Raw genomic sequence first — 27,762 nt, 5'->3', positions numbered from 1 at the left:
AAACGGAAGAAAACACAAGTCAGAAAGTCAATGCAACTGTAAAGTCAACAGGCATGGGTTTGAGCAGTCAGTGTCGTATGAGAAAGAAGTTCCCACCAAACTTGGATAGAGTTCACAGGGCTCATGAACTTGGAACTATAAGAAGCAGCATACAGAATCACAGCACACCACTGGACTTTGTAGTAAGTCCTTGTTACTGCAAATGCTGTTATTTGGTTTGTAACTTTTAGATTTAACCCTGCGTAAGAGGGAACAGAAATACCACCAGTTTTGACAACACAAAAGTGAAGGCACCAATGACACGAGTGGGAGGTGCAAGGAGACAGAGGGAATAGAAGGAAGGTACTAATTGCCTCACTTTATACAAAAGTCAAGGAAACCTAGAAGAAATAGTGGTTTAAGAACATCATTTTAAATGACAAAGTTGACCAATGTAAAAAACGGTGATATACGAGGTCTGTCCAGAAAGTATCCAGCCACGTACTATGAAAAACAGAGACACTGATTGAAGAAGATACAAGATACAAGAAACATTGGTCACAGGTCAGTGACACAGGTCAGTGACAGCTCAGCCCCTTTCAAAGTTATGACCTTTTGAGAAAATCTGGTTCATTGGTAGCAGTTTGAATCATGTCATTAGCAACCTCAACACCATGTTCCTTCTGCTCTGGTAGCAGAAGCTGCAGAACGAATTTTGCCACGACACGTTTCATGCCAAGGTCCTGAGTCAAAATCTCAGACTCAGTAGTTTGTGGAATCCCCAGATCAACTTCTAGTTCTCACACTGTCAGTCGCCGATCTTTGTTGATTGCAGCCCATATGTGATCGACATTCTCAGGTGTCCTGCTTGTGGCAGGCCTTCCAGAATGTGGATCACTGTCAATAGATTCTCGACCGTCTTTGAAGCATTTGTGCCACACTTTTGTTTACACTGCACTCATGGCATCATCCCCCAAAGCCTCTGAATCATCTGAATGGTTTCCGTGGAGGATCAAGCTTAACACAAAATTTGAGGCAGATTCGTTGTTCTACTCAGTCATTTTGAATGCAATGGCCACACAGTACACATGCTCACTCAACTGCGTCTACCACCCCCACTGACTAGTACAGTGACGTCGTCATTGTTCACACATGCACATTCCAGTCCACTCTCCTTGGCTGCCAGGTTACACCGGTGTCTTGCAAACTGTTCTCGTTGTATTAACAATGGCTGGACTTGTTCCAGACAGACCTCATAATTATGAAAAACTGGGATGGGTTGATTCCTTATGCCCCAGAAGGGAGTCCACAATGTCCAAAACTGATTAAGTCAAGAAATGGTGCTGTAAATGTACTGTTTAGAGATATGGAGGTAACCACTAGCAGATCCAAAAGCCAAACAAAACACAATGAAGTGTGGAAGGATGTGTTGGGTTTCACTTTAAGTTCTGTATTACTGAACCTTCAAACCACACGCTTGTATTATTCTACCATCACATAGGGAAAGAAAATGTCTACTCCAACAGAAAAATTTTCTAACACCTGATATAGACTAATGATCAAATACTGCCAACTTTATCCAGCAGACTAAACTTAGTACCAGCATTTAATTCAGAGAGAAGAGGAGATCAGAATAGTATCTATCTTTGCTGCTCCTCCTCCTTACTTTTCCTCTATTTCTCTAACTCTTTTGGTCCCTTCAGCTTTCTAGCATGAATGTTCAATTAAATACATATATCTCACTAGCTCTGTTTATAAAATATAACCTTATGTTTCCTAATTTTCTCTCAGTACAGAAAGAGCAAATCAGGTTGGTATTCACTTCCATGCTGTCTAAACGAATTTTCAAAACCTATAGGCATTACTGTTACAGAGAAGAAGCAACCGCTACCACTGTTTTAGGGGAAGAGCACACCAACGACAAAAGGCAACTTGGCTAAGTCCAGCACAGCAATCACCCTTCAACGCGCCAGTGCTTCTTTTGGAGACTGTAATGTGCCACTAGCCTTCAGGACTCAGGAGCTAGGTATCGACACAGACATTCACAGTGATTTAAAGAGATGAGACCTTGAAATCTAAGTTTCCCCAAACCAGAAGGTTAAATGTTCACGTTAAGTGGTTTGGATCCAAAAGAATTGAGCAAGGTCTCCAGGTCAGTCTAATCGACATCCACATCCAGGTGTATACTTACACTATATTTGCAAGGTCAAGTGGTTTCTCTGGTTGCTCAGGAAAAACAGGATGCGGGGGTTCTCTGGTGGGTACGCACCCCAAAGATTTACTAATTGCATGGCTCAGCTTCTTTGCAGGGGATTTCTGTGTCAAAGTAGAAAATAAGGAAGTAAGGAATTATATCTTCAAAAGCATGAAAAAGAACTTCAAAAGAAATGGTGATGAGAGCTGGAGAACACAGCTTTCCAAGTACACGACACTCCATCACAACCCAAGTTCACGGGCTCCGCGGAAAGGCACCCGCGCCTGTGCCCGGGCCGCTTGTGGCCCTGCGTTCCGGGCTTCCTTCCCCGTCACTCTGTGCGGTCATATCACCAAGGCAGTAATATGCCTGTGCCCTGTCCAAAGGGCAGTCAACTTCCCTTTTGGACATCCCTGTGTACCCTTTGCATAAATTCCCCCCTTTAACGCTTCTGGATCTCTTTCCTTTTTAAAGATTTTAGAGTTCATTCCCTAATTGGAGTCAACAATTTGTGTGGGGCTGAAGTACTGAGAGCTCGTGGCTTTAGAATGTTAGCCAATTAGCTGACTAAGCCACATGCCAAAACGTGCCCATTAGGAGAACATTCCCAAAATAAATGGGAGGCAGAGAATTTGGTGTTAAGGGGCTGGCTATGTACACAGAAACCAATGAGCACTCCCAGACACGGGCGGTCAGCAGCAGACACGCCACTCTAAATTATGATATGCTGAGGTACAAAAATAGGTTGGCGCACTGATGCATTTCTTTGGAAGGCAGAACAACACACATGAAACCCAAAGACTATCAGGTTTAGTGTTTAATAGTAAATATGCACCAAAGTAAACATACGCCCCAATTCGGCAGAACACTCATGATTTAAAGGAAGCTCCAGGATACTGACTTTGTTGTCCACCCAATTCCCTCTAAATAACACCGTCGTCTGAGATTTCCTTGGCAGGACATTAACTGCAAAGAAGTTTAAGCATCCCCTTGCCTCTGCAGTCTGTTACCGTACGTACCGCCTCACTGCTCGCAGCTGTGTACCTCATTGATACCACGCTCTCCGTTTACCTTTATGCACCGCTTATATACATTTTAACACAAAATAAGCAAAATTCGATTAGCCTTAAGACCATATAGGCAAAGCTAGTTAATACCTTATTTAAAGTAAAGATGGAGTAATACCAGTTCCTTCAGAAACTTCATATATTGACTCCAAAGCACCTAGCACTATCCCCTTTGACCCATTAAATTCTCAGAAGAGTCTAAGTGTAATCCAGGTTTCTGAAAATAACACGAAACGAAACAAAGCAGAGATTCTGAACTTCCCCCAGTGGCTGTCCTGGTCCCTCTGCCCCGTGACTAACTGTAACGTGATGCTGGTTTTTCCTCCCTCGGTCCGTCCGTCGTCTGTGCTCCCCCAGACACATCAGTCTTCTGCCCAAAGCCCTTCAAAGGCTGGCCGGCACCCGCAGAATTAGAGCTTCGTGAATGCCACCACATCCCACAGCTTTCACCCTCAGCTCCTCTCCCCTCGCCTTTCACCTCACTCGAGGGCAAACGACCAGCGCCTGCTCAAGCTGACCCAACACCACCTGTTCTCCCAAGCTCTCTGCATCTCAGCCCCTGCCGTTCTGGGGTCTGCCCCCCTCAAGTCTGGTTCTCTGCGAATGTTCTGCTCAGCTCCCGGGACTGCGTGCCGGCTCCCTTCTTCCGTGAAGACTCTCCTCACTGCTCCCTAAGTCAGCGCCCACCGTTCAACACTACCCCGAACCACATCCGTAAACCCACTGGTGCGCTCGCCTATCTCTGCAAGACCGGTGCTCCGCGAGGCTGGGATCTGCACTTCCCATACTCGTGTACTCCCAGAACCTGTCCTATCACAGAATATGTTATGTGAACAGATCATTTGCCTAGAAGAATTCTGTAGACTGCTTTCCCCCTGACAAACCACATGTGCTTTATTTTTTGAGAATTATGATAGGAGTAGGAGACAATCAGAGGACATCAGAGAATATCTAAGTTCACCTTTACAGCTGAACCCCACATCTGTACTCCATGTATTCATCTCATGACGTTTTGCTCTATCTGGGAGCCACCTGGGCCATTAGCTCATGCAGTTTATGGGAGATGGTTTATCTTAGCTGCACCCTGAGTAACAGCAGCCATGAAATCACAGGTTCCATATGTATATTTTACAATAAACATTAAAATAACTACATGACTGTTAAGTAAAAAAACGTTTCCTTCTGCCCCTCTTAACGCTCTCCAGCAGTATGCATGTTGTGCTTTGAAAATACTGCTTTAAGACAAGGTTTAAGATTAGATACAATTTTGAGTCTCAAAAATATAGATAGAATGATAAAATCAATACATCAAAGTGAATTACAAACAACTAGAGTTCATCAAGAGAGAAAAAATTAGAAAATCAAAAATATGGGAATTAGAATATAAACAATGGACTAGCACCAAACCAGAAACGACACTACACTGAAAACTTCAAAGATGGCATTCACTGAGGTTTTTAAAATACCTACATAAAAGATTTCCTTAACAAATCTCAAAGACTGGATTATGACACGGACCTGAAGTGGCTCTCACCGCGGAGTCAGTGAGGAGGCGGAGTAACAAAGCCTGTACCGACCAAGGTTCGAAAACTACTGTAAGCACCAAGACGGGGCTTTACCTTCTGGCTACTTGGTCCAGGGACAGTGCTCAGGACTGAGCGGTCACTGAACATTCATGGACGTGAAGAAGGGAGCGAGGGAGGAGGAGAAGCAGTCGGGTCCAGGGACCAGGGTCCCCCCTACTTTGTGCGCACTACTACGCCAGCGATGCTCCCTTCGGTCTCCGTCCCTCCGCCCTCACTCAAACTCTGAAACTGAAATACGGGGAGGCCTTAACCTAGAAAATTGAGTCTCCTCCAAACACTTTTAGGGGATGACTTTCAACCTTTGTGAATTTTTAATACCCTAATACATCTAATTTCAAAATATTTCCTACTATCTCTTAAAATTTTAAAATAAACAATGGGCCCCCCCCTCCTGCATAACAGAATTACCTTCTGGAGGGCGGCGGGCCCTTGTAGTATAGGATTCCCCAGCTAGGGAGTGTTCTAGGAACCCGTCTGTATCAGTACACCAGCTGGCATTGTTGTGAGAGGCTGCCTTCAGCTTCAGTGAGTTTTTTTTTGAAGACTTTCAACGCATGTGCCCATTTCATTACGGGTGATTTACGAGCACACCTGCCCTCACTGAGCCAAATGTTTGGCAGTTTTTGATAAAAAAAGTATAACTCCCATGCCCCAGCCTCCCTATTCACCCAATCTCACCCTGATCGACTTTTTTTGTTCCCCTGAATGAAAAGAGTCCTCAGGGGGAAACCTTTTGCTGATATAGAAGAGGTGAAATAAAAAATAGCAGAAGCACTAAAAGGCATCAAAATATACAAATTTGAACACTATTTTGAGTAGTGGAAAAAAGTCTCCATAGGTGTATTGAACCCAATAGAGAGGACTTTGAACCCTGGTTGGTGTGCCTCAGGGGACTGAGTACTGGTCTGCAAATCAAAAAGATTCTGGTTCGATTCCCAGTCAGGGCACACACCTGGGTTGCAGGCCAGGTCCCCAGCGGGGGGCGTGCAAGAAGCAACCAATCAATTTATCTCTCACACATCCTTGTTTCTTCCCCTCTCTTTCTCCCTCTCTTCCCCTCTCTCTAAAAATAAATAATCAAAATATTTTTTAAAAAAGAGTACTTTGAAGGTGAATGAAATTTAAACATGTAAGAATAAATACACAATTTTTATAATAAATTCTGGGGGTTTCAGGGTCCCCCTCTTATATGTGTACAATTAAAAATATATTGAATTGGCCCTGGCTGGTGTAGCTCAGTGTATTGAGCACAGGCCTGCAAACCAGAGGATCGTGGTTCAATTCCCAGTCAGAGCACATGCCTGGGTTGCAGGCCGGTTCCCTGCAGGCCAACTCCCAGCAGGGGACGCTCAAAAGGCAACCATACATTGATGTTTCTCTCCCTCTCTCCTTCCCCTCTAAAGATACATACATAAATAAAAAAAATCTTTAAAAAATATCGGATTGTGTATAAAATGTGTATCAACTGTGTATGAAGTTATAAAGCATGTCCCCATCTACCACTACACTTCCCAAGAAGCAGCGCACTCCGGTCAGTCTGCAGCCGTGGGCCCTCACCCAGTACAGCCCCTCCCACCACACCGGCTGCTCTCCTGGAACCAGCATCCTGGGCTTTGTATTAATCATTTCCTATATTTTATTTTTCACAATTATGCATAAGTTACATGATTCATTTAACACGTTACATATTTTCTCTGCAACTTGCTTCTTTCACTCGAAATTGTTACGATTCACCCATACCAACGTAATTAACTGTAATTTATTCACTTTTTCCAATGTTTGATTGTACTTCGTTCCTTAATTACATCATAATTTATACATTCAATCCACTGCTGGTGAACATTTGGGTTGCTTCTGTTTTTTCCCCTCACTCACAGGGCTGCCATGAACTTCCTCGTCCACGACTCCTGCTGGCCATAGGTGAGAAGGTCCTAAGAGCGAAATTACGGGGCCAGGAGTTACGCCCACTCAGCTTTCTCCGGCACTGCCGACTTGCTTTAACAGAGTGGCCGCACTGATCTCTACTCCCCTTGGCTGTGAGAAACTCCCTGACTCTCCGCGTTCTGGCCAGTCCTTGGTGTTGTCAGACATTTTTATCATTTGTCAGTCTGGGGGGTGATAAACAGTATCGTGGTTTTCATTGTAACTCCCTGAAAAGTACTGAAAAGACTGAGTATCTTGTCCCGTGTTTATGGGCCACTCATGTTTCTTCATCTGTGAAATCTCTGTTCCTATATCTTGCTTAGTATTTCACCTGGTTGTCTTTCTCTTTTTCATCTATAAAAGTTCTTTATATTTTCTGGGTGTTAATCCTATGGAAGCTATGACTTGCGAACAACTCCTTAACTACAAGGACTGTTTTTCACTCTATTTGTTCTTTATACAGTCATCTTCAAACATAACGTCAGTCCCAATTTAGTACTCTCTTCCTTTATATTTTGTAACTTGAAAAACATTTCCCTCTCTGAGGTCAGAAAGGTAGTCTTCCACTTCGTCTTCTAAAGTTTTATAGTTTTCAACTTTTATATATAAGTTTCAATCTACTTAGAACTAATTTGCTTGGTAGGTATGAAGACAGAACCCGACTTCATTCCTTACAGAGCATCAACTGCCTCAGATCATTTAGCAGCTAGCCGTTCTCTCTCTACGAGGTAGGTATTCCGCTTCTACCCCTGCGCCAGTGCAACGTGACGTCATTGCAGCGTGACGTGACGTCATTGCGGCATGACGTCATTGCCGCCGCGGTGCCCCTGCTCTTCGAGGTTAGTGTCCGAGCCCCAAACTCACACTCTTCTCTTTCGACCCTTTACACTACCGCTCAAATTTTAAAGTCAGGGTGTTGTTTACCACAAAAAATCCTGTTGGGATTTTGACGCAAACTGATCAAATCTGTAAGTAGTTTTGGAGAGAACTGACATCTTTACTGAACATTCCTTTATACATATATTAATCTCCTTGTGCATTTACACCTCCCTTAATGTCTTTCAATAGTTATAAATTCCTGTCCATACTAAATCTATGCATCTCTCATTTATTTCTAGTTACTTTATAGATTTTTAAAAAAAACTGATTTTAGAGAACGAGAGAAGAGGAGGGGTGAGAAGGAGGCGGAGCGAGAGGGAGACAAAGACACTGACTTGTTGTTCCATTTACACATTCATTTCTCGGTTCTTGTGTGTGCCCTGACTGAGGTTGAACTCGCAACCACGGCATATGGCACAAGTAGTCATTTTAATTTACTGACTGCTAGTACATTTTTATTTATTTCTATAGCTTATTGTAACATTTTTCATTTTATTTCATTTTTTCTTTTATTTATTTCCTTTCTTACCCACTTTTCAGGTTTTATTTTTCTCATTTTAATTCATTTTGATTTCCTCTTTTTGGTGATTATAGTCTGAGTCTACTCTTCTAGTGGTCTCTTTTTTTTCGCCCCTGAAACGTAACACTTAAGACATTAGCTAGTGTCAGGCACCTAACAGGTGCTTTGCACGCACACACAGGCTCATTTAACCATCCGACAGTCTTGTGAATTAGTTTCATGGTCACAGTTTTATAAGTGTGGAAACGAAAGTGCATGTGAACAGGCCCGTTTTACTCTTCTCATGGTACAGCACAGCCTCTCGGCAGAGCGATGCCCCGGAGAGAGCACACAGAGACTGGCTGGGGGAGACAGCCTGGGACAGTGCGGCATCCCTGCAAGGAGTCACACAGAGACTGGGACCCCAAGGACTACAGTGCGGGTCATGCAGGGAAAGCTCCGCTGAGCTGGGAGGGGAGACCGAGTCCCACCAGAGGGGCAGACTCTAAGGCCGGAGCGGGAGGTGACTTGTGCGGGAACCGCTGCACCGCGAGTTCCTGGGCCAGGGCTGGAACTCACGGACCCGGCACAGAGACACTCTGGGGGGCAAGTTCTTCTGAGCTCAGATGACTGTACTTCCAATCAGCCTCGAGCTAATTCCCTGCATGGCTCAGGGTACTCTAAAGCTCAGGGTATAGGCTGACAGGCCCTGACACCTGGGAGCACAGCGGCCTAATGGGAAGAGATCAGGATTGGTGCCATGGAGGCCATTCCTGTCCCACTCACTTCAAATCGCCCTCTCTGAGCACATCATCATGAGCATCAAGCCACCGTCTGAGGGGCCGAAGCAGAAGCAGAAGCCTCCTGAATCCTCAGGCAAGACAGGACCCTCCTCCAACTACTTTATATGAACACTGACCACGATCCTACCCAGCATCTCGGGTGACTTAAAATCCTGTAACTTGACAGTCACGCCTCAACTAACTGTTCATGTCATGGTTGGCCAGTGCTTTAGCTGCATCTTATTTTAAGCCCATCAAAATTAGACATTATTATTATTATTTTATACATGATGCTTATTGAAATGTATTCACATCTACTAATTCCACTGCTCACCATTTCTTCTTACAGCCCATTTCTTCCTTATTGCTTCAGTTACTTTCTCCCCCAAGTATATCCTCTCCTAGTTCCTCAGCAACGGACTACTTAACTGGTGGCGGACGCACAGCGACTTTTTCTGAAAATGTATGTTTACTTCATCTTTGCTCTTGAATAGATCAGCTGGACACAGAATTCTGAGTTGATCTTTCCATTCCACACTCCGGACCCTTCGATCGCCTCCCACATTGTCCACCTCCCTGCGTCTGTGTTCGACGTTCTCTCTCCTGGTCGATTCCTTCGGATCTGCTTTCCGTTCCCTAATTTCGACTGTAGTCATCTCTAATTTGCTACTCAACCTCTCCACTGAGCTTGGCCCTAATATTTTATTTTTAGAAGTTTGACTTGGTCCTTTCTTGCTATTGGCTCACTCCTTTTTTAAATGTCACTCTTCTAAATTTACTTCTATTTACTTATGTTGTGCTGGAGGTTCCAGACGCATTAGAAGACCAAAAGAGGGGGGAGTATGGTTAATGTTTGAACGTAAAAGGAGTGGGAGGGAGGAAACAAGGTTATGACTGTTTGCGGGTGGTATAATTACTATAGAAAATCAAAGAGAATCTGAGTAGACATGACTAGAATCAATGAGCAAGTTAAAGAAGACAACTACATAGTACATTAAAATAACAAAATAATTTGCATTTCCATACACCAGCAACAAAGTGTTAAGATGCATAATTCAAAAAAGATATCATTTGCATGACTATATACATTTGCCAAAACTCATCAAATTACATACTTTAAAGTAGGTGCATTTCACTGCATATAAATTATGTCTCAAAAAAACTAGGAAAAAAGGCACCACTCGCAACAGTGACAACAAAGTAAAGTAAAAAGGAGTTAACCTCAGCTTTGTAAGACCTTTCTGGGGAAACATTAGGGAGCTTTACTGAAGGACTGGGGGATTGGGAAGAGGCAGCGACTGAATCCTGGAGGCTACAGAGACGTGGGCAAGGGAGAGCTGGGACGACAGGGAAGGAGGCGGGAAGGCAGCTCCAAAGGCACAAAGGAAAACAGGGCGGAACAAGCAGCTGCAACTAGTTCAATACAGCGTGCCTGTGCATGAGAGACACACACGAAAGGCCCAGACCAAGGACGCAACTGCAAAAGCTTTCAACGCTGCTACACAAGCTGAAACTTCAGTGAGTTCCAAATCCTCTCTGGTTTAGAAGCCACTTCTAGTGGACATGGAGCAGACAGTTCTCTGGCTGAAATGAAGTAAGAGGCTGCAGAGCAGGGCAGAATGAAAAAGGAGTGTGGCCAACGGTCTGATAATCAGCTACAACAGAAAGCAGCAGAGCCCAGGCAGCCACAGTCCAGGGAAAGGCCGGAGATCAGAGAGCAGGGGGGCTGGAAAATCGAGACGACCTGGCACGCGCGTCTTTGTCCCGCAGCTCTCCACGGGGCCTGGAGCGTGACAGGCACCAGACGTGTTTACTGAAGGGTACCGGGGCAGAGTGCTGTCTGGCTGAGACGGACCACTGTGTGACTACCCTGGGCACACAAACTCCACAGCCTGTTACCGACACCGCCACAGGTCAAGGCAGGAGCAGGGCCAGCAGTGATCAACATCGCACCTGATACAGACACACCAGTCAGGACCCCAAGACAAGCGCCGTGGCCCTGCCCTGAAACAGTGTTTCCCAAACTTGGCTGAAGGTAAGAAATTCCTGCAGCACTTGTTTAAAAGCAAAGCAAAACAAAGCAGATTCCTTTGCCTGGACCCAGACCTACTAATTCGTAATTCGCATGGAAGAAGACTGGTACTTCATATATTTTAGAAGCAGCCCAGATGATTCTCTCCAGGCAATTTTTGGAAGCACTCCTCTAGAAGTTCTTGCCAACACAAAGAGGTTTAAAAAAAGAGAGAGGGGTATAATGACCGCAAAATGGCTAAGTTGTTTCCTACAGATGGTATAGTTATCTACCTAGAAGTCCAAGAAAACTAAGTGAAAAATTATTAGAACCATGTATTGCAGAAAAGTCAGTGAGATTTCCTGATGAAAATGTCCCTAAGACCATTGAATATGGGCGTCAACACAGACAAGAAGCCTGGGCTGGAATTAAACATCGCAGACATTTGTCAGTGTCCGGGGGGTCTTGTAAAACCCGGAACTGTGGGAAGCACTGCAAGACAAGACAAGACAAGGGCCCAGGAGAGAATGCTGGGGAACACGCCATCTGCTTTATCGTGGGTAATCAAAAGGTTTAATGAATACACCACACAGGAGCATTTCATAATTGCACATTCCTCAGTCACTAAGTGGAGATAAAATGTAATGAGCATACAATGCACATAGATTAATTTATTTAGAGAAACGGCTCTACCCTAAACCTGGATCTATAGATACACAAAGTGTATACAGACTCACAAAGCACTAGCTAAACAGGTAATCATCGCTGACGCATTCGAGTTAACATGGAAACAGACGAGCAATTCGCAGTGCTGAGTCACAGAGAACGCGGCTCCTCCCACCCGTGAAAGAGGTTACGCATTCTCCAGGTCAGCTCCGGCGGCCACCGGTAACACTCAAAAACATCTGACGCTGGAGAAAGGGCTGTGGCCAAGTGACGACTGCTACACGAGAGGCATAATTTCTCTGCGATGGGACACCTATCATCTGTCATCACCTATCACCTATCATCCTGCCATCTCTCTGCTCTAAGAAAAGTCAGAATATGGTTGAAAAAGACGCCTGTTGTCTTATAAAAACTATACCCCACGACTGCCTTTGGTAAGCATCCATGTTTTTAAACAGCAGGGGCCATTGCACACGGTCTGCCTTCCAACTCAGCACTTTTGTAGCTGTAAATGGGTTTAAGAATCAATAGCACATCCACATACCACAGTCGAATGAGGGCAGTGTTCGCATGCTAAACCACCACCATCAGCCTACTGAAAATGCTAATAAATGCTGTCAGGACACCTCTAGCCCATTCCTTCTGTATCTCACGGATGACCCTGCGAAGTCCATAATTTCAGGGGGAAGGCCTTGGCCGTGAAGCAGTGAGTTCAGCGGTGGGTCGGGGCACTTCTCCCCAGGCCTTCACACCACCAGTAACAGGAGTAGAGAGGAAGCCAGAGCTCTGCGTGCTCCCAGAGAAGCTCTCTCCGAACCCACCCTCTCGTTGGCAGCACTGTGACCTGCCCTGAAGGTCCTCTGGGGCCAGTTCCAACACAACTTTTTTCAGAGGCCATGCCTGTTTCACAGGAAATCCAGGACTCCTGCTGGATCCTCACTCCCTCGAGGCTCTGCACATCCCTGACACGACCCCACCCCCACTGGTCCTCCACTCTCCAAAGCCTTCCACTTGTCTTCACAGTGCCCCACCGGCACAACTCCTCATCTGGCTGAGAGCGTCTTCTCCGAGAGCTGCTTTCACCTTCTGGCTCTGGGAGGAGACTGGGCTTTCCCTGAGGGCTGGGTTTCCCCTGAAGCCATTCCGTGGTAGCCGCTTCCTCTCTCACACCTCTCAAACTTCTACATGTCCAAGTGGGGGAGGTGGCCTCCCAAAGCCTCACGGCCATTCTCAGACCCCTTCTCCTTTTCCTTGGAACCCCGGTTTCGAATGTCGCATCTTTAGATTCAAACCCTAAATATCCCTCCACAGTGCTGTCCGGCATTTCCCATACTATTCATGGACTTCAACATCCACACAGTTGACCTTTCCAATACATAAGCAACAGTGGGTTGAATGGTGGCCCCAGAAAGAGATGTTCGCCTCCTAATCTCTGGAACCCGAGAATATTACCCTATGTGGCAAATGACTTAACATTACTTTTTATTGCAAAAAATGTAATTAAGTTAAGGACCTTGAGAGCAAAAATTCTTCCTGATTATCTGGGTGGGCGCAAAATGCAATCACATGTATCCTCGTAAGACAGACACACAGAAGAGAACAGAGAAGAGGAACAGGCAGTAGGACCAACTAGGCAGAGAGAGATTGGAGTGATGCAGCCACAAGCCTGGGAATGACAGCAGGGACCAGAAGCTGGACAAGGTCAAGAATGGTGTGATGGCTAATTCAATTGTCAGCCTGCTTGAGCTAAGGGTTACCCAGATATTTGGTCAAACATTATTAGAGTGTTTCTATGGGGTATTTTTGGATGAGTGTAAGATCTAAGTCAGGAGACTGAGTAAAGCAGATTGCCCTACCTAATGGAGGTGGGCGTCACCCAATCAGTTGAAGGCCTGCATAGAACAAAAAGACTGACCCTCCCCTGAGTAAGAGAGAATTCCTCCTGCCTGCCTACCTTTGAACTGGGGCCCTGGCTTTTTTCTGCCTTCAGACTTGAACTGATTCCTGGGTCTCACGCCTGCTGGTCTTGGGACCAAAACTACATGATCAGTTCTGCAGGTTCAAAGGCCTTCAGACTCCGACGGACACTGCACCATCAGCTCACCTGGTCTCCACCTGCCAACTCAACCTGCAGATGCTGAGACCTGTCAGCCTCCACAGTCACGTGCGGCAATTCCTTATAATAAATCTCTTCGTATTTACGGGTCTCCCCTTGGTTCTGTTTCTCTAGAGAACACTGACGAACACGAAGAGACGCTGCGCTAGACATCTTTTCAGACTTCTGGTACCCAGAGCTGTGAGACAGTAAATTTGTTCTGAGCCACCAAGCTTGTGGTATTTTTTTATGGCAGCCCCAGGAAGGAAACTTGCACACCGGACTTCACTCGGCCCCTCTCCTGCAACCACCTTTCCCCTACCCTACACTGCCCATCAGCTTCAGTCGTACCGCAGAACATTTTGCTGCCAATCATGGAACATCACCTACGATCACAACTTCGAGCCCCCCACTCTCCTACCTACGCCAATCTTTCTAGCTGAGTCCCGGTGCCCTGCCTTTAACAATGACCCAGCCCCAGTGGGTCCTCTACTCCACTGAGCCTGGTGCCTTCAACCAACCCCTTACCTCCCTCACGGCCTTATTTCTCTCTTTAAACAACCTACAACCCACAGGCCATTGTTATATTCATTTCTTTGTATTTTACAGTCCCAGCCGCGGTGTATTTGGGCTCCTATTTCCTCACAGTCTCATCAGCACTCATCACTATCGGTCTTTTTTCACTTTAGTCATCCTTGTGGGTGAGAAATGACATCACATCGTGGCTTTGATTAGACATTTCCCTGATGATTAATGATGCTGAGCATCTTTTCATGTGCTCATTGGCCACTTGTATATCTTGCTTGGAAAATATCTACTCAGGTCCTTTACCCATTTTTCCACACTTAATTTACTTTTTAAATATGGTACAAAATACATGACATAAAATTTACCATCATAACCATTTTTATTTTTTAAATGTATTTTATTGATCATGCTATTGCAGTTGTCCCATTTTTTCTCCCTTTTATCCCCCTGCACCCCGTACACCCCCTCCCACCAGCATCCCCCACCTTAGCTCATGTCCATGGGTCGTACATAGAAGCTCTTTGGCTTCTCCATTTCCCATACTATTCTAAACCTCCTCCTGTCTATTTTGAAGCTGCCATTTATGCTACTTATTCCTTGAACCTTTTCCCCCATTTGCCCTCCTCCGCCTCCCCACTGGTAACCCTCCATGTGATCTCCATTTCTGTGAATCTGTTCTTGTTCTGGTTGTTTGCTTAGTTCATTTTTGTTTTTGTTTTTTTAGGTTTGGTTATTGATAGTTGTGAATTTGTTGTCATTTTACTATTCACAGTTTTTTATCTTCTTTTTCTTAGATAAGTCCCTTTAACATTTCATATAATAAGGGCTTGGTGATGATGAACTCCTTTAACTTGACCTTATCTGAGAAGCACTTTATCTGCCCTTCCATTCTAAATGAAAGCTTTGCTGGATAGAGCAATCTTGGATGTAGGTCCTTGCCTTTCATGACTTGGAATACTTCTTTCCAGCCCCTTCTTGCCTGTAAGGTCTCTTTTGAGAAATCAGCTGATAGCCTTATGGGCACTCCTTTGTAGGTAACAGTCTCCTTTTCTCTTGCTGCTTTTAAGATTCTCTCCTTATCTTTAATCATGGCTAATGTAATTATGATGTGCCTTGGTGTGTTCCTCCTCGGGTCCAACTTCTTTGGGACTTTCTGAGCTTCCTGGACTTCCTGGAAGTCTGTTTCCTTTGCCAGATTGGGGAAGTTCTCCTTCATTATTTTATCAAATAAGTTTCAATTTCTTGCTCTTCTTCTTCTTTTCCTTCTGGCACCCCTGATTCAGATGTTGGAATGTTTAAAGTTATCCCAGGGGTTCCTAAGCCTTTCCTCATTTTGTTGAATTCTCGTTTCTTCATTCTGCTCTGGTTGAATGTTTATTTCTTCCTTCTGCTCCAAACCGTTGATTTGAGTCCCAGTTTCCTTTCCATTACTGTTGGTTCCCTGTGCATTTTCCTTTATTTCACTCTTCATAGCCTTCACTTTTCCTCTACTTTGCGACCATATTCAACCATTTCTGTGAGCACCCTGATTACCAGTGTTTTGAACTGTGCATCTGATAGGTTTGACAGGTTGGCTATATCTTCATTAGCTGTATTATTTCTGGAGCTTTGACTTGTTCTTTCATTTGGACCACATTTTTTTTTGTCTCAGTGCACCTGTTATGATGTAAAGGGCAGAGCGTTAGGTGTTCAACAGGGCAGGGTAAACTGGGTTGCAGCACTGTGATGCTGTGTGTGAGGGAGGGGTTCGAGAGGGAACAGTGCCGCCTGCTTGGCTCTCTGCCGGCTTTCAGTCCCTCCCCCCACTTCCCACAGTGAATTCCCACTTCCTCTCCCTGCTGGTGCTGATTCCTGGGTGGGTGGGCTTTGTGTACGTTCTAGGACCCTGTGGGTCTCTACAGCGAACTCTCCTGTGAGGCTGGGAGTTTCTCCCACTGCTGCCTCAACTCCCACAGGTTTTTCAGTTAGAGGTTTGAGGCTTTTTTTGCTCACGCTGGAGCTCTGGGTTGTGCGATCCATCTCACTCCCTAGTTGTTCCTCCCAGTTTATCCGCAGGCAAATGTGGGACCACTGCTCCTCCAGCTACTGCCCCGCCCACCCTGGCTGCTCATCTCCACCCCTACTACCTGCCTGAGTGACCGTTTCTTCTTTAATCCCTTAGTTGTCAGGCTTCCATACAGTTTGATTTTCTTGCAGTTCTGTTTATTTTTTGTTTTGAAATTTGTTGTTGTCCTTCTTGTGCCAAGAGACGAAGTGCATCTACCTACACCTCCATCTCGGCCAGAAGTCCCCACTTTTAAATGTACAATTAGTAGTAAGTTTATTCACACCACTGTGAAACACATCTCCTGAACTTTTTCATCTTGTCAATCTGAAACTCTATACCAATTAAGCAATAATTCCCCTTCTTTTGCCCCTCACCCCCACTCTGGGTAACCGCCATTCTACTTCCCCTCTGCTGACAATTAAATCGGGTCACTTGGTGTCTTTCGTTGTCGCTGAGTTGTGAGAGTTCTATATCGTGCCGGGATACAAGTCCCCCATCAGAGATATGATTTGCAAATAGTTTCTCCTCTTCAGTGGGTTGTCTTTTTACTTTCTTGATGATATCTTTTGAAGCACTGAAGTTGTTAATCTTGATGAAATTCAATTTATGTTTTTCATCTGTCGCTTGTGCATTTAGTATCCTGTCTAGGAAGCTGCTACGCACCCCAAGTTCACAAAGACATTTTATTCTAAGAGTTTTCTGGCAAAAGAGTAAGTCAACAATCTTAATTGTTCCAGGTCTACAACGCGTTTTGCTCTGACTCCTTAAAGGAAGTGGTTTAACATCACTAATGCCCAAACATCTACTATGGACATATACAAATTGCTCATTAACATTGATTTAAAAAAAGAAGAAATAATGTTCACAGAGGTTGTTAAATAAATCCAGATACTCTGTCTTTTGTAGTAGATTTTGAAGAATAAAAATAAGCAACTTTGTGTAGAGGTGAAGTCTGCCATCTGCTGGGAAGAAAGGTGGGAGCAGCTGAGTTACGTAACTGCCTCTGCTGAGGCCCTCTCCTAGCAACCTGTGTCTGTGTACTCCACACACACACACACACACACACACACACACTTCCTGCCACGGCATAACCAGGTGGGAATCGGCCCAAGTTCTCCTGGTACAGTGAGGACCTGAGTAAGCAGAGTTCTGACTGTAAGGCACTTCGGGCATAGAATAAGAATAGGCTTGTTTATTTCCAGCCTCTTTGCATATCAAGAACGGGTTAAGGGTGTATTTTACCATAATTAATAGAAAGGAAGGAAAGGAAGTGGGATCACTGTGTCACCTTCTCTGTAGGACTCACCAGGACGCCCTCTGCCCTCACTCACTTCCTCTCCCAATCAGACTGGCTGGGTTTAGAGAATAAACATGCCTGGCTCAGCCTCTCCCTGTCCAGTTTCCTGGGATCCTGGGATGCCCAGACTCCACAGAGCATACATCCCCCCACCCCAGGAACAGCAAGGCTCTGCTCCCTGCTGGAAACACCCACACTGGGTGGGGGTTGTATTCAATTCAGAGGCTACTAGCAAGTCCAGCTTTTTCTCTCAATCAAAACCACTTTCTCACACAGACTGCCATCTTCCTAACTCATGGCTGCAATCATGGGTGGGAAAAGGGGAAGTGGGATTAAATAGGTCTCCTAACATCCGAACAAGAACTACCATTAAAAAAGGGTTAGAAGTGGATATTCACTGGCAAAGGTGTCTGTGCTCGCTGTCCCCACCTCTCTCTCCTTTCCCTTTTGAACCCACCCTGAACAGGTTTTTGCCGACCACAGGGGCTGCGTTAGGCAACATGATCCTCCCACTGTCAGACAAAGGGCGGGGCCTTGGTCTTCCTACTCAGTATCAGCAGCATCGGACATAAAGTGGGTCACTTCCTCCTCAACAGAACACCCTCCTCACTTTTTTCCACACCACCACACTCTCCCGGTTTTCTCTCCAACTCGTGGGTGCTGGTTCCTCCCCTCTCCGGGGCCTCTCAATGTTGGCTAACTCCAGGGGTCTGTGTTTTTCTTCTCTCTTCTCTCTATCACTCACTCACTCACTCACTCACTGATATCATCCAGTCTTGTGGCCTTAAATATCAACTACATGACAATGACTTACAAATTGGTATTTCTATCTCAGACACCTCCTTGAAGTCTAGACTCACAGACAGGGCCTACTCAACAACTCCATACACAGACACCCAAATCCCACCTCTCCGAAACTGAACCCTTGATCCTAAACACACTCCATGTGCACACAGTCTTCCCCATCACCGATGAAGACGTGTCCAACCTTCCAGCTGTTTAGGACAAAATCTTAGTTTACCTTGACTCCTTTTCCCTCATAGGTCACATTCAACTCATTAGGCTGATCCATGAAATAAAACTTAATTCAATCTTTTTTCCTATCTTATTTTAATAATTGTAATCATTTCTCCTAAATGGTCTCTTGGCTACTATCTTTTCCTTCCAGTTTATTCTTTTAAAAAAAAGAAGTCGTTCTTCTTTGTTTCTTTCTTTCTTTCTTGATTAATTGATTTTGATTTTAGAGAGAAAGAGAGAGAAACATTGATTTCCTGTTCCATTTACTTATGCCCCCACTCACTGCTTCTTGTGTATGCCGTGACCAGGGATGAACTCGCAACCTTGGTATCAGGACGATACCAGCTCTAACCAACTGAGCTACCCAGCCAGGGCCAGTTTACTCTTTACATAGCATCCAGAATGATCAATTTAAAATATAAATCAAATCATGTGACTTTCCTACTTGAAACCCTATAAAGACTCCTCTTTTCATTCAGAGTAAAAGCCAAAGTCCTTACACTGGCCAACAGGCCCTCATTACCTCTTTGACGTAGGGAGCATCTCCTACGATGCCCCCCTGCTCATTCCACTTTGGCTTCTTTGCTGCTCCCTGAATTCAGAGGCACACTCCTGCCCAAGGGCCTTAACACCAAACACTCTTCTCCAAACACTCCTGCTCTTTTCCAGATGTCTGCTGGCAAATGTCTAAGACTTCTCAAATCTCACTTTCTCAACAAGGCCTGTAGGACTCTCCCCACCGATACCCCTGACCCCCTTTCTGATGTATTGTCCAATGTGCATTGGCCGAGGAGCTCTGATCCGTCCATTTGGGTACCAGCCTCCTTCTATCTAACGGCTTCTGCCTTGGCCAGTTTCTCTGGAGACATTTCCATTTGGCCAACGTACAGTACAAGTTGGAAGGGGTAAGATGGAGATGATGGAGAAGATGGAGAAGGCTTTCAACTGCCTTGACACGGAAGTAATACAGATCATTTCCTAACACATTTCACTGGTGAAAACCAATCACATGGCTCCATCTGACGGCAAGGAGGGTGGGCTATATGCATATATGCTAGTTATATGTCCAGGAGGAAAAGGAAAACTTGGAATACTGGAGAGCACTCCTAATCATTATATACCTTTTTGCTACCTTTTCCTAAACATAAAACACACTCAAGTCCTTCTACCCCTCAAAAGAAAACCTGAAGTCCCACCCAGTCAGCCAGTGCATCTAACTACCAGTCCAGGAACTCTGGGTATAGCTCAGTCCTCTTTGTCAAGACCGTGTGCAGCTCTTTATGATGTGACCTGTGAACTAAAAACCCAAACTACCTGCACCCTCCCTCCACAGTCCCATTACACGGCGGTGGAGCAGGAGCAGGAGGCTCTTCCTCATCCGGTACTGTGTCCAACCAGGCACAGGCATGCCCTCCTGGGGGCCACATAACCTCCACAACCCACTTCCCGCCCGAGCAAGTTCTGGGTCTTTAGGAAGTGGTTTGTAAGCTCAAAGAGTCAACGGCTTGTTCAGTCCAGGCTCACGGTTCTTGCCAATATAATTCTCCCCCAAACTCAGTACGCCTCTGATCTGTGTGTTTCCCATCAGTTCCGTGTGACAGTAACGATGAAGTTCTTTCCTAGACATAATTCTCAGGCCTGAGTTACGTCTTTGCCTCCACGACTCTTGCTTTCAACTTTCTGTACAGCGGCCACCCAGAGGCCACGTTAAGCAGCAGGTCAGTGGTTTCCAACTTTGGCTGCACAATACACAGAATTACTTGGGGGAACTTTTAAAAACTGCCTGTGTCCAGGTTTCATGTACCCCGGACCATTAAATCAGAAGCTGTGTAGGTGAAACCAAGACGATTCTGATGAGCACCCAAGAACAAGCACCTGTGCCCTTCATCTGACCTTTGCCACAGGATCGAGCCACTTCCGCTGACCTGAGGAAGTCTGCCAGGCCTTTGTTGCTCCAAGCCTTTCTCGACTCCCATCTCTTACTCTCTAGGGTCTAGAAAGAGTCTGTTTTCTCCTTTTACTGTCCCAAGGGTCAGAACTTTCTCTATTCCCTGACGGTTTTTGCTTGAGAACTAGCAAATTCTTTCAGAAGCTCATCTCTTCCTCGTAATACCTTGTCAACCACAGTTAACACACAGTCGCACTCTGGTCCTTTCCAACATTTGACCTCTAGCTCAGTCGGCAGGAGGTGTGCCTTCCAACTGATCCCAGGTAACACGTTTGCCTAGCTGGTCACCGTTGTACAACATGGGTTTGTCTCTCCTATGTCAGTGTCCTCATAAGGGTGGCACCAGACAGCTAAGCCAATGACACACATTTTAAGGTTTTGTTCTGAGAGCACGCCACTCCTCATACCAACTAGTGTGAAAACACTAAACCTCAGTAGCTGACCACAGTGTTTCCCTCTTGCTCCCACCAAAGTCAAGCAGGTCAGCAAGGTATTCTTCTCAACTTATTATTCAAGAAACTAGTTTCATTTTATGGTTTCACCCTCATCTGGGTCCTAATGAAATTGTCTCCAATAAGCTCACTGAGAGGATAGAAAAAGCACCCAGCTATTAACCATCTCGTCCTGGGAAGGCACGTATCACTCTGCTCACGTTCCACCGGTGAGAACCACTCCCATGGTCCAGCCTAGATGCCGGGGACTGAGAAATGTAGGTCAGGTGTGGGCCCAGCAGGAACAGGAAAACAGCGAGGCTGGCGAGTGCCAGCCGTCTCTCTCATGCCCTGTAAACGTGAAGCTGAGCAAGGGCAGGGTCTCTGTCTGGGTTGTTGCTAGATGCATCCCTCACGCCTGCTACAGTGGCTGGCGCACAGCAGGTGCTCAAAAAATATCTTCTGAATGAATAATGAATGAACAGGATGAATCGTGGAGATACCATACGGCATTTTTATATAATAAAGGCAAATGAAAGGATTGCTGACTAAAAGAATAATGAATTAGACTGCACAGTTACTTAGATAAAACATTCAGCAGAAGCTTTTGGAAAAATCAGAACAGACTTCTCAGCACCAACACTGTACACAGTAAAGCCACAATGAGAATTCACATATGAACTGGTTAAACACATACCAAATTCATGCACGGTGAACACAGAGAAACATTTATTCAACGTATCAGTACAAAGATGGAGGACAATCTTCAAAGAAATTACTTTTAAATGATCACACATCTTTTTATTAGGTGGAAACTTCTTTTTCTCACCATCGGCCTCAAAATTCACCCTGCACTTTCTCAGAGAGCGAAGGAACCACACATACAGAGTCCTGACCTTGAAAACAAGTCACACTCACGCAGCTGAAAGACCTCACCAGTACCAGGCGTCCGCCATGTAACACACACACTGGTCAGAATTCAGAACTGATACCTGGAGACACCAGCTTCAAAATTATGCATCTGATAATGTTTGGTTTGTCTTTAAATCTGAAGTCATTACAGCAAAAATGGATTCACAAAATAGAAAAAAATAAAAGCGCTGAAATAAAAATAACAAATGGGGGTAAGGCTCACTTTACAAGAATGCTGTGAGGCTCACCCAGAAGCATGACAATTCACCTGTGACGTCCTCCCTCTTCCTGACGCAGGTTACTGCTCAATGAAAAGGCAACAAAGTGCATAAAAAACTGCTTGGTGAATCATAAAGCAGCATTTCAACAGCCACTTATATGTGCATGAATGTCAAATTCCCATTTCCTAAAGGGTTATAAATTAGTTAAATGAGCAAGTTCAAACTAAGGTGAACAAGAAGATCCTCACTCTCCTAGCGCAAACATCAAGAACGAGAATTTTCATTAGCAACCTCCCAGGGAATCCATCCATCCTCACGAAAGTAATGGAGCAAAGAGCCATCTCAGTGTGAAGAGTTGGACTCTAAACAGAAAACTGTGGGGGAACATTTACAAACCGAAGAACAGAGTGGGATACCTGTACTTTAGGAGGGAAGAAAGTTACAACTGAAAATCTCTAAATTCTCCCTATTCACTGAAAAAGAGAACAATGACCTGGTTTTATTTTATCCTTTGTCAAAAAAATTTAAAGTAACTCCTCGAACAAGAAGGTACTGGAATTTACAATACAACAAGGCCCAGATTAGGATGTTCAATTTAACAAAATTTTATGGTTAACTGTAACTGAAAAGCTATATAAGAGAGAAAAAATCTCTAACACATTGCCAGAGATGCAGGAAGTGTACACTTGGGTGGAAGTTTTTGCTTAAAAAAAAAAAACACAAAAAATAATTCCTGATATAAACTTTTTGTTTTTTCTTGGCTGACTTTTAAGAAGGATGACTAGAAAATAAATTTTTTGACTTAATACTTGAAGTCCAGTAGAATGGCCAGGCTTAACAACCTAAATCCTGAATTATGCTAATACCTTTACATATTTTTCCACCCTTTAGCAAACCAACCAACCAACCAACCATGAAAATTAGAGAAATAGACTCTAAAACAAAGCTACAGCAACATTTTAGAAATAAAAGTATGGCATTTTGAAAACTGGAAATAAACTGAAAGAAGGGGAGAAAAATTACTGATACGTGTTTACGTGTTCAACTTGTTACGTGATTTATAAATATCACACAAATAGCAGACACCAACCTGCACCTCAATACTGTTCTTTTTAAAAGACTACTTTTGAAAGTAAGTAATTGCCACTAATGTGGCAATTGTAAAATATAGTGTTTTCCCAAACTTAGAGAGGCAAAAATTTTAACTTCTTTATTTCACACAGCTTTCTTTACAACAGTTAAACCCTATAAACAGCCCTAGCCAGGTAGATCAGTTGGTTAGAGCATCGTCCCCGTAAGAAGGCTGCAGGTTCAATTCTCCATCAGGGCACATACAAGAATCAACCAATGAGTGCATAAATAAGTGAAACAACAAATCCAGCATGCTCGCGCTCTCTCTCTCTCCCCTCCCCCTTCCTCTGTAAAAATCAGTTAAAAAATGTAAACCTTATAAACATTACGAAAATTTGTTTGAAAATAAAAGAACTCTAACTCTTACTGAAAGATGATAGGGTAAGCATTTAGAAGGTATCTCGTACAATTTTACAATAAGAAAAAACTAGCTTTTTACTTTGGAAAGGGGGCATTGTGACATTCTATTTCACTGAATAAAAGGGACTGCTGCGAGTGTAATAGTGTCTCCACCTCCCAGAACTTTAACAATTCTGCTCTCTGCCCTGGCTGGTGCAGCCCAGTGGATTGAGTGCCGGCCTGTGAACCAAAGGGTCACCAGTTCGATTCCCAGTCAGGGCATATGCCTGGCTTGTGGGCCAGGTCCCCAGTTGGGGGTGCATGAGAGGCAACCACATATTAATGTTTCTCTCTCACTTTCCCCCTTCCTTCCCCTCTCTCTAAAAATAAATAAAATCTTTAAAAGACATAAAACTAAATAAATAAATAAAAATTCTGCTTTCAAAATAAATAAAAATTCTGCTTTCAAAATCAAGCGATGAAGGACAACATCCTTGCAACCCCGGCCCTGAAGTCAGTATTTCGACCTCACTACACAACACCCTCATTTGCGGGCATGTGGCCGGAAGTTGGCCCAGTGCTGAAACCCAGGACACAGAGGACAGGTCGGGGACACAGACGGACACACAGAGCAGTTACCCAGGAGGAATGCTCCTTCATCTGGTGCTGGTTGCTGTGGGGACCGCTGGCATGGCCGCGCCAAAAGCAGCTTTGGCAGAGCTGGTAGTTGTGGCACTGCTGGCACCGGTACCGGAAGCCCATCATGCTCTCGCAGCGGCAGTAGGAGCACCCCACGGGGTGGAAGACTTGGGAGGCAGGGAAGACGGGAGCGGGCAGGGCGGCGGCGGAGACATGGGGCGAGAGGGAGAAAAAATCATTTTCACTTGGAGAATGAAGTCAGTGCAATGGAAACCAAATCTAACACGAAAAAGCAAGGGTGAAAACGAAATTAGAACCGAAGATTCCAAGTTATCTCCGAGTTAGTTCATTGAACCAGCAGCCATTTGTTACAATAAAAAAAAAAGATAATCAGAAAAAAAATTTTTTCAAACACCTCAGAAAATAGCCAGTTTCTCTCCCCCCGCCCCCCGATAGTTTATTTCAAAGCAACTGGACCGGATTTCAGAAGTGAATCTGTCTGCTCACAGCTTAGTGCTGCTGCTTCTCACCATCCCTACTTTCCCCTGCTTGCAAAAGCAGTGACTGTTTCCACAACCTCTTTAATGTTCCATGGCTCCCAGTGGCCACTGCCCACAGCCAGAGCTCAGAGGTGCCTGCCTGGCCTCTCTGGCACATCCTCTCCAGCCCTGCTAACCACTGTTTCTAGCCCTTCTCCCTCCAGCCCCCCCCCCCCCGGGGAGAGTGCAGGACTTGGCAGGGGTGGGGGAAGCAGAGCAAGCAGAGCACTGAGACAGCAGGGAGAAAGGGTATTGCCTGAGTCACAGCCTTGCAAATACAGCCAGAATCGGCTTCCCCTCCTATCCTCCTCCTGCCAATTTCTTTCTTTAAAATGAAACTCATGTTTCTCAAAATTTAGATGAGGATACAAATAAGGAGGAAAGAAAAGCCTTCACTCCAAAATTCCTTTTCCAAACCTACTGCTTTTTAAAGATCTATTCTGTATCATGGTGTGGTGTACATGTGTGAGTTTGTTCCCTTCACTAACATAAAATCCGTGAGCCCCAGGACGAGGTACCATGTATCACTGTTACTGCAAACAGCATTTTACACAGCACCCTGGCATGAGGACCTGCAAATGTTTCCTGAATTGAATACAACCACACATCTGGGCTCAAAAGGTAACTGGTAAAAAGTAAGACAAGACGTATTAAAATAGCAATTTGGGCCAAGGGCTCTAAGCAGCAGCATAAAAATAAAGTTCTGTAACAAAGGAAGGAACGGGAATTTGGAGGAAGGGGAACTCCATGATCCGAGGCTCTTCTCTCCACCACACTGGCAATTGTACCTTATGAAAGACTGTCAGATGGCAATAAGGATTCATAGAGATTTTACTGGGCTCTGGCTGGTGAAGCTCAGTGGACTGAGGGCCAGCCTGCAAACCAAAGGGTCGCCAGTCTGATTCCTAGTCAGGGCACATGTCTGAGTTGCGGGCCAGGTCCCCAGTAAGGGGAGCTTGAAAGGCAACCACAAATTGATGTTTATCTCCCCCCCACGCTCTCCCTACCTTCCTCTCTCTAAAAATAAATACATAAAATCTTAAAAAAAAAAGATTTTACTGGGATTCTCTTAGAGCCAGAAAGTCTAGTTCACTGAGTGGGAAGTCTAGTTCATAGTTGTATATTGTAGATTATTATTTATATTTTTAAATGTTGGTAGTATAATTGATCCCTGTGGCAATTCAATTCTGAACAGAAGAAATGAAAGTCAGCAGGAAATATGGACATATGGGGGGGAACCTATGCAAAATGGAATTATCTTCTGGAGGGCGGGCCCCTTATAGTACAGACTTCCCCCACTGGCTGAGTGCTCTAGGAACCCATCTGCATCAGTGTACCAGCTGGTGGTGTTGTGAGTGAGAGGCTGCGTTCAGCTTCAGTGAAATTTTTTTTGAAGACACTTTCAATGCATTTGCCCATTTCATGATGGGTGATTTACAAGTGCACCAGCCCATATCATGCTGAGTGTTCAGCAGTTTTTGACCAAAATCTGCATGAACCCTGTGCCCCACCCTCCCTAGTCACCCAATCTCACCCCAGTGACTTTTTTTTGTTTTCCTGGATGAAAAAAGTCCTCCAAGGGAAACGTGTTGTCAACGTGGGAGAGGTGAAACAAAAAAAGCTGCTGAAGCACTAAAAGGCATCAAAATCGATGTGTTCAAAAACTGTTTTGAGCAGCAGAAAGAACGTCTCAATAGGTGTATTGGATCAAATGGAGAGTCACTTTGAAGGTGACTAAAGTTCAAACATCTAAGATAAATACACAATTTTTTATAAATAAATTCCATTTGGGGGGTATCCCTCATAGTATTCACATCTTCAATCTCAATGACTCTTTCTAGTACTTTATATACAAAGCGCTCTTATCTCAATTTTAAACATTTTTAGTCATACTTCCAAAAATGTATATTAACTAGGAAATCAAGAATCAAAAAAAAATGAAGCACTAGATGAGCAAAACAATATAACGAGGTAAAAAAGACAAAAACAAAAGTAAAACACAAATGAGAAATCCAAAGGACATACTTCCTCTAAGAAATTCAAGCTTTTAGCATAAAAAAAATTTCTAAAGAATCATAAAAATGCTGAGTCCGTGTTCCAAATGAAAACGACCCAACTTAGCAGAGTTCTGCCAGAAAACACACCCCTAAACCAATCCAAATCAGTGCAGGCAACACGAGTGCACTGATACAGATAATCCTATGTGATAATTCAGGGTCAGGATTAATGACATGTATATCCATATTAAATTCTTAAATATGTTCTGATCATTTTGAACATATATGTCTATGTGACTTTTCCTCTCTTATAACTGGTCTAGAGACAGCCAGCACTTACATTTGTCAGAGGAATGGGTGACCAGGCAGAAAATGCGGAGAACCAGAGCGAGGAAAGGGTTGACAAGTGTGCTGGGTCAACTATAAACAGGATCAGGTTTGGGCAAAGTATTCTTTTTGGAAGAACACATCATGTGGTAGTTAACTTCTCACATACTATATACACTTGAGTTAGTAAACCAGTACTAAAAAATGCAACTTTGGCTTAAGCAAATAAATATTTGTCCTTAAAATAGGGAATTCAGTACAATTTGAGTGACAAATTTCCTAAGAAGGGCTCAAATAATAAAACACTCTAAAATCACCATAATTTAATTTGTTGCCCATCATAAATATTAAGATATGCAGATAAATGTTAGTATGGTAGGTAACGTTTTATTTTCTAGGTATTCCAATAAGTTCATAATATTTCTGTCTCCAAGAGAAATATCAATAACCACATAAGAATGTAATCAATAAATAATACAAGTTCATAATAAAATGTTCATAGGAATAATAATACATCAAGAAAAATGAAAATTTTTCTACTTGGTATAGCAGATACAAAATTATTTTATGAAAAGAAATTATCTATAAAGCTATGAAAACATTTAAGGCTTTAAAAGTAGTGCCTCCAAAAGAACCCATAATACTGTAATAATTTAACAGTATAAATCTCTATCCAAAAATCCTATTAAAAATTTTAGTTCTTTCATT

The 27,762-nt window shown here is 44.1% G+C and overlaps 1 protein-coding gene across 10 annotated transcripts in view; it reads right to left on the bottom strand.

Annotated features, from left to right (window-relative positions):
* DTNB (dystrobrevin beta) overlaps positions 1-27,762 on the bottom strand; it is a 171,358-nt gene that overhangs the window by 77,420 nt on the left and 66,176 nt on the right. For all 10 annotated transcript variants that reach the window (XM_037066792.1, XM_037066793.1, XM_037066786.1 and 7 more), the window contains exons 8-9: positions 24,192-24,358; positions 2,171-2,295 (exon numbers count right to left, since the gene is read on the bottom strand). In XM_037066792.1, coding sequence (XP_036922687.1) covers positions 2,171-2,295; positions 24,192-24,358 — 292 coding nt within the window. The remainder of the gene's footprint in view (positions 1-2,170; positions 2,296-24,191; positions 24,359-27,762) is intronic.

This window comes from Sturnira hondurensis, unplaced genomic scaffold (genome assembly GCF_014824575.4).
Source record: "Sturnira hondurensis isolate 20B ecotype Veracruz unplaced genomic scaffold, ASM1482457v3 Scaffold0016663, whole genome shotgun sequence".
In the NCBI taxonomy this organism is placed as follows: domain Eukaryota; kingdom Metazoa; phylum Chordata; class Mammalia; order Chiroptera; family Phyllostomidae; genus Sturnira; species Sturnira hondurensis.
The sequence above is the reverse complement of the archived record's forward strand: the minus strand, read 5'-3'. Positions and strand labels throughout refer to the sequence as shown.